General features: G+C 41.4%; 1 protein-coding gene across 2 annotated transcripts; it reads right to left on the bottom strand.

Moving 5' to 3' along the window:
- Positions 1-1,751: 1,751 nt before the first annotated feature.
- Positions 1,752-10,336, bottom strand: LOC121398354 (formin-like protein 20). 2 transcript variants are annotated; one of them, XR_005964274.1, is made up of 2 exons: positions 7,033-10,336; positions 1,752-5,095 (listed from the first exon to the last, which is right to left on the bottom strand). XR_005964274.1 is itself a non-coding variant. In XM_041577544.1 (2 exons), exon 2 carries the CDS (start codon positions 2,984-2,986, stop codon positions 2,276-2,278), a length of 711 nt encoding a protein of 236 aa, XP_041433478.1. In that variant the 5' UTR covers positions 2,987-5,095; positions 5,643-5,813; the 3' UTR covers positions 1,752-2,275. The 2 variants fall into 2 exon arrangements, 1 of the variants encoding a protein (XP_041433478.1); XM_041577544.1 differs by lacking the exon at positions 7,033-10,336 and adding an exon at positions 5,643-5,813.
- Between the last annotated feature and the right edge of the window lie 352 nt (positions 10,337-10,688).

Raw genomic sequence — 10,688 nt, forward strand, 5'->3', positions numbered from 1 at the left:
TCTAGAATCAAATTCAAATTACTTACACTCACATTCAAGGCCTTTAATAATGAAACCCCTCCCTATATTTCATCTCTAATCTCCAAATACACTCCTTCACGAAACTAACGCTCTGTTTCTGATCTTCGCCTCACTTTTCCTCTGGTCACTTCTGCCCATTCACATCTACAAGACTTCTCTCCGGCTTCTGCTTTTCTCTGGAACTCTCTGCCACAAGCTGTCAGACTTTCTCCTTCCTTCCAAACTTTCAAGCGCTCCTTAAAGACCCATCTGTTTAAAGAGGCCTTTTGAATCATTGCTGTATCAAAAATGATAAAGTGTTTATACAATCCTAATGTCTCAATTGTACCCTTACCTTTTAGTTTGTAAACCCTATTGTACTCTATAATCCTTGTCTGTTATCCACCATTTATTCCCTGTTTGCTATAACTGCAGTAAAGCACTGCGTATCTTGACAGCGCTATATAAATAAATGATGATGATGATGATGATGCCTGAGGTGACTGCCTCCACTCTCCTCATTGGTGAAGCGCCCCTGCCCCTACTGTGTCTGCCATATTGTTTTTTCAGCACCCACTCCTACGTTTCCAAAGTGAAAGTGCCCACCCATAAAGTTGATATAGTTAGCTATTGTTTATTGGTGCTCCTCCATACAGACTTTACTTTTAGTAGTAAGTTAGGTTGAAAAAAGACACACGTCTATTAAGTTCAAACTACTTTTTTTTACCTGCCTAACTGCCAGTTGATCCAGAAGGCGAAAAACCCATCTGAAGCCTCTCCAATTTGCCTCAGAGAGGGAAAAAAATATTTCCTGACTCCAAAATGGCAATGGGACCAGTCCCTGGATCAACTTGTACTATGAGCTATCTCCCATAACCCTGTATTCCCTCACTTGCTAAACACCATCCAACCCCTTCTTATACCTATCTAATGTATCAGCCTGTACCACTGATTCAGGGAGACAATTCCACATCTTCACAGCTCTCACTGTAACAAACCCCTTCCCAATATTTAGCTGGAACCTCTTTTCTTCTAATCGGAATGGGTGACCTTGTGTCAGCTGGAAAGACCTACTGGTAAATAAATCATTAGAGAGATTATTATATGAACCCCTTATGTATTTATACATAGTTATCATATCTCCCCTCAAGCGCCTCTTCTCATTTTAAATTTGCTTCCCTGGTCACACAAGGGACATAAAGAAAATGTAAAGATGACAGAGAAACTTGCAACATAACTTTCATAAGCAGATGTATGTTATTTGCTGCACGAGTCCTGTTATCAGTGTTTTGCCCTTCTAAAGTGATATATTTGGGCCCAAAAATTTCGAGAAACTTCGGGTGAATTTGCAAATGAGTTTTAACAATTGCTAATCACCTTGACGATACTCTGGTTTATTGTTTTTGTTTGCGTAAGGATAGAAAGTTAAAAAAAAAACTCAATTACCTGTTACATCTCTAGAAAGCCCTTATGTTATAATAAAAAAAAAAACAGGAAAAACACTTTGCTACAATTTATGGCCAGTTTTTAATGTTAGAAGGGAATTTACGTTCTGGATGGAATTAATTGGGCTGATAGTTTTGTGTCATCTGCAAACACTGATACATTACTTACAATACCCTCCCCTAAGTCATTAATGAACAAGTTAAATAAAAGTGGACCCAATACTGAGCCCTGAGGGACCCCACTAAGAACCTTACTCCAAGTAGAGAATGTCCAATTAACAACCACCCTCTGTACCCGATCCACGTGCAAACGACTTCATTAAGCCCAACAGACCTTAGTTTAGAAAGCAGAACGCTTTGGTGTTTAGATTTACTACTCCTACTGTCCAGCAACTTACTCATCCCTTCTACCTTTATTTCAGATCCTGTTTATCCTGCCTGGTATCAAGTCAACTCTGGTTTCTGTTTCCCCAGAAAATGCTCTGACACAAAGAAATGGAAATCTGCTCTTCTTTACGCAGAAAAATAAACAGTAAAGCACATGGTTAGTTTAATGATTAAAAAGCTTGGGAAACACAGAATAGAATAGCTTGACACATTGAAATCACAGAAAACTGGCAGCGGGTAGTGACAAGTAATGTTGCAAGATTTTTATATAAATTGCATTTTAAAGACAAAGATGATATTTGAATCGAAACAAAGCACCTACTTATATCTATAGTGTAAGAGATTTGCTTGAAATGATCATTGTTGAGTGTTGAACCTGGTAAACAGTTAATTCCAGGGAACATTTGTGTTGTTGCAGCAAGTAAGGTTTTTATTTTGCAGGGTTAGGAAAAACCAAATAGATGGGCCCCTGGAGAAAATGGAATAGCGCAGAGTGGGCCCTCCATTCCATACTCCATTGAGGGTTTTCTAGTTGCCCAGCTAGAGATAGCTGAGTGGCAAATAAAAGGCGTGGGTCTACACCTCAGTGTCCTTGGATCCCTTCTTGTGTTGGAGGGAGGTGTGAGGCACCTGGAGACCTTCTTGTTCTGTAGGAGGATGTGAGCCCTTGTGGACACCTCCTTGTGTTGGAGGAGGAGTGTGAGGTCCCTTGAGACCTCCTTGTTCTGTAGGAGGTGTGAGGCCCTGCGGACACCTCCTTGTATTGGAGGGGTAGTGTGAGGTCCCTGGAGACCTCCTTGTTCTGTAGGAGGGTGTGAGCCCCTGCGGACACCTCCTTGTGTTGGAGGGAGAGTGTGAGGTTCCTGGAGACCTCCTTGTTCTGTAGGAGGGTGTGAGCCCCTGTGGACACCTCCTTGTGTTGGAGGGAGAGTGCGAGGTTCCTGGAGACCTCCTTGTCCTGTAGGAGGGTGTGAGTCCCTGTGGACACCTCCTTGTGTTGGAGGGAGAGTGTAAGGTTCCTGGAGACCTCCTTGTTCTGTAGGAGGGTGCGAGGCCCTGCGGACACCTCCTTGTGTTCGAGGGAGGTGTGGTGCTGCCAGAAGGTGAGCCAGGCCAGAAGCTGGTGAATTTGTATCCCTAGACGGGAAAGTCATAAGGGCATTCCTGGTATCCCGGTGGGCCAGTCCGACACTGTCCGTGTGTTAGAGGGGAAGTGTGAGGTCCCTGGAGACCTCCTTGTTCTGTAGGAGGGTGTGAGGCCCCTTGGACACCTCCTTGTGTTGGAGGGGGAGTGTGAGGTCCCTGGAGACCTCCTTGTTCTGTAGGAGAGTGTGAGGCCCTGCAGACACCTTCTTGTGTTGGAGGGAGGTGTGGTGCTGCCAGAAGGTGAGCCAGGCCAGAAGCTGGTAAATTTGTATCCCTAGACGGGAAAGTCATAAGGGCTTAGTGGAAAGCCTGAATGTTCCAGAGTGTGAAAGCTGCTCTGAATGGTGAGAACCCCAGAGAGGGGGGGGGAAGTTTAAATGCATGACACATGTTTGAAGATTGCCACGTTTACAATCTGAACAGGGAGGAGGATTGGTTCAGAAGAGGGGTCAAATAAGCCATATATGTGAAAACAGAAAAACCAAGTTTGAACAGAGGCAGGGAGAGCAACACCCATTGTTGGCCATGTACAATGCTGTTTTAGAACCTTTCACCGGACGGTTTAACCTCATAGCCTCATAGCTTCAATCATACTGATACAATCAACATCTTGCCTCTTTGAGCTCTCTGACCCCATGCTGGTTTTACAGATTATGCTGATTGGAAAAAGATTCCAGGGTATATAACCACAAATATTTTTGTACAGGTCATTCTGACTTGAGAAAGCCAGTCAGAGGAATAGTGATACATCTTCAAGGAAAACAGGAATGGGGGAGGGGATACAGCAAGTCCAGTTGATTTGACTTTTTACTATAGATATACCATGACTTGAATGAATGAGAACCTTCACCAACAAACCTTTTTGACCAACGTCTCTTCAAGAATGTCAGGGAGAAAGACCTTGCAACCTGACATGGCATCAGACTGTCTAGTGGTACTAGGGTCAAATCCAGAGAACGGAGGTCTTCCTGCCAGATGCACAGTAGGAGGGGGATAGCCAATCACAACTTTGAATTTTGCAATATAAATGATCTCTTATAAATTTCTCATTATTAGTGGCGAGTAAAAATTTTCACCATGCTTCGCACAGAAAAATTGCCATGCGTCAAAAAATATTGTTTGCAAATTTTCAGGGAAGAGAAACAGGTCAGATTCGCCCATCACTACTCATAAAAAAAACATCCCATGGTTCATTGGTTGAGAACCAATTTTAATGAAATCAGCTCACATTAATTTATCCAGTCTTTCCATGATTCATTATCTCAGACCCCAAAAATAACCTGTGAAATCCCATAGAAGGCCATGATTTTTTTTTTTAATTTAATTTCATTTGGTTTTCCCGTTGATTTGATCAATAATCATAATCAACTAACCCTCTTAGACAATTGACCTTGATGAGATAGGTTCAGAACAATTGATTCTTTTTTAACCAAAACAAGAAATCCCAAAATAGTTTCAAATCGATACTATCAAATGCATAGAGGAAATAATGGGAAAGGTCAAGCACAGCAATGCTTATTTGTTTACATCAAATGGGAGTCAACACATTGTTCTACTTGTCGAACGCTTGTAAAGATATGAATAATTTTAGATAAAATTTTGAATATAACAGAACCTCACATCTTAAATATACAGTCAACTTTTACATTTTGTTATATAATATATACAGATCATTCATTTTTTGTGTTAAAAACCTTTAAAAAAGTTTATGTAAAGGGTCAAATAAGAGAAAGTCTAAAACTCTCTGTCTTCTTTCTCTCTTTTTTACTCCCTCTCTTTCAATTGTCTCTGTATCTCCTGCTCTTTCTTTCTCATTTCTATCTCCTCCTGTTTCTTTCTCATGTTTCTGTCAGATATGAATCTGAACATCTTTAGCTTCTGTTGCTCCCTTCTCATAACCGGATCCCCGATTTGCTCCAGGTGAAACCCAACATATTTAATCACTTCGCAGAAGAACCGTAGGACATCCTTGTGTCTTCCTCTTGTCTTTATATGGTCTTCAGGGGTGAAATTTTCGAGTGAAAATACCCACTCCACACCCATGTTTTTAAATGTTCTCTCCACATCATTCACGTCCCGTTGAATCTTATGGGTGAAGACAACGACAGGCCGTATTTCTGTGTATAAATAATTCATAATAATTATTTAAAATTTAAGCATGGCTCCCAAACTGGTGGTTGGCCAACATGGGGACAATTGGAATTTGTTCTTTTAAAAGCTAAAAGCCCAGCTTGATGGTCATTTAGATTAAAATATGAGGAATAAACTAATTTTCTTATTTCTGTAACCTGGTTATGAGCTAAGGTTGGACCAACAAAGTGAGTGTGAGCTCAAAAGGTCTGACAACCACTTGATTAAGATTTAAAGGATGGACTTTATGGTCGTAACAATTTGTCCTTAGGTGGTGCACCACCAGGAATAAATTGTGCGTGTTCATCAATGGCTTACATTCAAGTTTTTTTTTTTTTATCACAAAGAGTTCTATTCCAATGAGCTGTATGTCAAGGTTCCTGCACTTTACACCTGCCCTTGACCACATGGTAAGGACAGGGCTTCAGCCTATGACCAGCCAGAAAGGGCTGCTACAGTAGATATTTATTCACTTTGCTGGACAACATAGAGCTGGAAGATTGTATAGTGGGCCTAAGACATGAAAAATATTACCTGTGACATCTCTAGCAAATTCAAGCAACTACTTAATCTCTGGCACCACTGATAATTCTAGACCGGTCTTGACACTAGAAAGTAAATGAATAAAAGGTAATTTGTTGACAGTAAGAGGGTTATTTATTTAAGTCTGAATGCCAAAAAGGGTTTTTTTTTCTACAAAACTGAAATTTTTAGTGGAAACGTTTTTTTTTCGAGGTTTATTACACCCTGAGGATGGAAAAATCTGAATACAAAAAACCAGCATCTCAGACTTGCCAAGGTTGTATCTAGGTCAATGGGAGAGGTCCCTATCCTATTTGGAAGTTTCTGTGGTCTGTGCTAGAATAAGCCTAAAAATCTGACTATTTCTGACTTTTCGGCCAAAAATCCCAAAAGCTCGAACAAAATTGTATGAATCTGGAAAAAAAACAAACGATTCGGTAAAAAAAAACTCGTTTTTTTCTCTCGATTTTATTGAGTTTGTCCCTGATCCAATTAAATTGTGCTTTTTTAATAATAAATAAGGTCACATCATGGATTCTTGTTTGGTCGGACTTTTTTATTTTAAAAATTTTAAAAATCGGGTTTTGATAAATTACCCCCTAAGAGTTGGAGGAAAAGTCAGCTTAGTGTATGTGGTTCTGTCCCATCAGTACCTGCCTATCGCCTTGTATCTTCTGCAAGTTGGTTAGAATTACACTTTCATTAAGCAGAATTCATTTGTTTATTATTTGGGTGGATTTCTACTTGACTGGGGACAAGTCAGCAATTATATTGCATTTAGCTGAACTGTTCCATCCAAATACTATTACTGTCTCATATCAACTTAGATAAAAGTACAACATTTGAAAAACAATAATAGTAGGAAAGATTGTGTCTCCCTGTGGGCCCCTATGTCTGCAAGTAAAGAGACATGGGGCATGGCTTGGATTGCTATTGCATAATTCTGGCTGTCACTCACAGTTATAAGCTCCTCCCTTGGAAAAATGTATTGCCACCCCCAATCTTCATTTCAATCGGACTCCAAGCTGTCGCTCTGATTACACATCTGAAAACATTCTGTCTTCGGAAATATATATTATAAGGGGAGGCACATTATACTAAGAGATGAGGATGACACAATATGTCCCCTTTAAGGATTACTCTAGTTACATCAATGGAAATTCCCAAATGGCCCAGTTGTGAATCTTGTTTTCACCTGTACACAAAGATTGGGAAAATGACATCTGAGGCTTTCACTGATTTCTCAGCCATGATAAATCTCTCTTTGAGCCCAAATCCTTTGCTCCACTGTATCCAGTGGCAATAGATTTGCTGGGGGATATAATGGTTGTGGTAGAAGAAAGAAGTAAATATTTCATGGTACATATTAACTGAGACATTTTAACAGTTTTCCCACACTTACCCAGCTGGGCATAAATCTCTCCAGTTTCATAAGCGTTCATCACGGTGCAGCCACGGTTGTGCACCAGTCATGGTGTTGGTCAGCAGATACGTTATTCTGCCTTTAGTGTCACCACCCTGTGATACTTTTGAATTTGTGTAGTTGTGGTGGTACTCCCCATCTTCCAAGACAAACTTGCAGGTGTTGATGAAGGAGGATTTGCCGTGTCCTAAAAATACAAAGAGCTGGAGGAAGACTCAGTTGTGGCCCTGATTGCCTTTTGGACAGTCATTGAGGCTGAAGCCCTTCATGTAATTTGTCATTTCACTGATTCCGTTCATGTTTTGTTGTCCCTGATTCCGTTCATGTTTTGTTGTCTGCTCCTGCTGCAGCTGGTGGGAACAGGTCTGGATTGAGAGTCAAAACAGGCCCTGGCATTTCAGGTACACAGAGGCCCAGTCACCCCACACAGAGGCCCAAACAGTCCCGACCAGCCCACTAAATACTGACTTTCTATGGCACCATTTACTAGCCCCTCTGGCATTTGCCGGAACCCACAGATTGCCAGTCCGGGCCTGGGTGGGAATATAATAAGGGAGGCAAAGACCCTTACATGTATTTATGCTTTAGTCCCATGGAAGGTGAAAGTAAGATCCACTGCTGAGCTCATCCCTATGGAATCTCATCAGGCTCAAAGCTTTCTCTAAATGATTTAACTCTTATAAAGCAGGGCTATTGGTGATCTTTTATTTGGGGAGGGTATGAGGCTCCCTTATCATTTTTAGTTTCAGTAACTTGTAGACCAAGTAGGGATTGAGTAGTATTAATTACTGCTGGACATCAGTAATTTTATTCTTATTACTTTTTATTCTTCCTGTTGCTTTTACTGTTGTCTTCCTTTTCTCGTTATTTCTAGCACACTATAGAGACTTCAGAAGCCTCATTTATGAATGCAATAGAGTAAGCCTACCATACTGGTGGGGACACCTTTATGTACTTTAACCTATACTCGGTGGCAGGGACGTGCCTAGGGGTGTTATGGATATAAGTGAAGGCATGCTTCTTGTTGGACTCTACTCAAGGGAGGGAGATAGAGTCTTTTGGGAGTGTGAAGCTAGGAGCATCAGGATGGAGAAGCCTGGATCCTAAGGTAGGGGAGGAAAGAGACCTTGAATGATGGCTCATAGTAAGTGACCTAAGTGAACTAATGTCATAGCTTCCTCTAGGTGTGTGAGATAGACAGAGTTAGTTGGTAGACTGGGGTAATTCTGAGGAGACTTCAGTTGGTAGGACCCAGGGTAGAATGTGAGATCCCTTGGGGCAGACGGAGAGATCCTGGTATTTTGGGGGCTGGACATCTGGGGTGTGAATAATATCCATGTGAAATGGCCAAGTTATGATAAGTCTATGATCTAGTATGTATATCCAGTGTACTGACAGTGTAGTAACTTTTTTCCTTAAACAAGGAGAACCACTGGCACACAAGAGTTGCAGCTCATCTTGAAAACCCTTTACCTCCATTATTCCCATGAGGTCCCAGCTGAGAGAGTCCCATGAAGCAGTGCTCTGCCTGCTGAGCATCAAGAATTCCTTTATGAGAAAAGGCTATGAATTGGGTAACACTGATATTTTCTCTTTTTGTGAAGTAAAATGTAGCTAATGAGACCAAGCTTCTCCTTTTTAGAAGGATCCAGCCGGTAACTGGGGTAACTGCAGTGGCTGGAAGAGTTTATTTTAGAAGCTTCCCTTTTAATTGCAGTTCACATTAAATGTGCAATTGAAATGTACAATAAATATTTAGTAAAAGTTATTGGCTTTTGTGTCCCTGACGATCAAAGGTAGGAAGAGAAAATATTGTGTGTTTTTATACTTTATCTTTATAGCGCTGACATTTTAAGATGACTATACACAGGCAGATTACAGTATCTGAACATGTATGGTGTCCTCCGACAGGCCCACCCAATTTATATCTGGCTGTAAACTGACCAGATGTCAATCAAGCTTGTTTGATTTTCCCGTTGGATTGAGGACTGTATCTTCTAGGAAATGTGGTCCTTGTTTTAATGGCTCCTATTCCCATTGTAATATGAGTGTTTTACCCTAGAGTCAGTGATTGGATTGGATCGCCCACCTTAAATGGACATATCAGGGGGAAAGATCCACTCATTTTTGGTGACCTCACTCATAGTATTTGGCCAGCTTTACTCATAGAAAGTTTAATTATTAGTCATTGTCTCAATTGCTCAAAATCTAATTTCCCAACAGCACAAGAGGCGATTTCATTAAGGGGTTGGGGACTGTGGCTGGTGCAGTTCAGGAGTCAGATCTGGGCCTCTACATTGCCCCTGTGACATATAAAGCACTTTTCTAAGTGTTCAGTTGACTAGATGTGTAGGTGCAAGACACTGAGAAAGCCCTTAGAGGCAAGTGTCGATTCCACGACTCCCATGGACCTGTAGTCCAGGTACTTTGCACACAATACAACAAAGAATGATGTATAAATAACACTATTTATCAGATGACTAATCTCCGCTAGTAGTACTTTACTTATTCCTACTCAACCTGAGAGATTAGGCCAGTTGCAACTCCTGGTAGAGTGCATGTCGCTCAGGTGGGCCCTCACTGTAATGGTGGTTGAATGAGAATCACACACTGATCCCACAATAACTTTGGCACCGGTGCTTCTTGCAACAAAATGATAACTCTTTATTTCCTCGATACAATTATACACCAATGTGGTGGTACTGCTCGGATGATGCAGTCACTTAACAAATACCTTAGACAGTGTCATCCACACGGGCATAGCAGTTGCAGAGGTAGTAAGTACTCACTTATAGGTGAACTTGTCCCTAGCTCTCATAGTGGTGCCTTACTTCTAATTCTGAGCTTGACTACGTGTGTCCCTATAGTGGTGACACCCAGGGTACTAACCATTTCTGGTCTCCCTTCTGGAACCTCAGGCTGCTCAAATAACTACTCAAATCCTCCCTCACACTCCTTTAGTGAGATATTACAGAACTCTCCTAACTCTTAATGTTCTCCTACTGAGGCCTACCTCCACCTCAGGCTCTTCTAGCACCAACCACCCCTCCAGTATATAGGGTCCAAAGAAAGAGACTGGGCACATGGTGGCTTTCCCTTTTAAAGGTTAGTGAATCCTGACACCCTCGGGCCAACTACTGAAATACCTGGAATGGTAAACAGTTCCACCTCCCAACTGGAATAATATGAGCAACTCCTAACCCATGTGGTCAATACCTAAAGCAGTGATCCCAAAACAGTAGCTCTTGAGCAACATGTTGCTCTCCAACCCCTTGGATGTTGCCCCAGCGGCCTCAAAGCAGGAGCTTATTTTTGAATTCCAGGCTTGGAGGCAAGTTTTCGTTGCATAAAAACCAGGCGCACTGCCAAACAGAATCTCAATGTAGGTTGACAATCCACATAGGGGCTACCAAATGGCCTAATTTGGCACCCCAAGAACAATTTTAATGCTTGTGTTGCTCAACTAACTCCTTTTACTTGAGAATGTTGCTCATGAGTTCACAAGGTTGGGGATCCCTGATCTAAAGTAGAGGTGCCTGTGAGAATCGCATGTGTGTGTAAAATGTAACTTGCAATGCAGTGACTGACACTTGCACTTATGTTCATAAATACCCCTTATAATGAATTTTTATAGT

Source organism: Xenopus laevis, chromosome 9_10L (assembly GCF_017654675.1).
Source record: "Xenopus laevis strain J_2021 chromosome 9_10L, Xenopus_laevis_v10.1, whole genome shotgun sequence".
In the NCBI taxonomy this organism is placed as follows: domain Eukaryota; kingdom Metazoa; phylum Chordata; class Amphibia; order Anura; family Pipidae; genus Xenopus; species Xenopus laevis.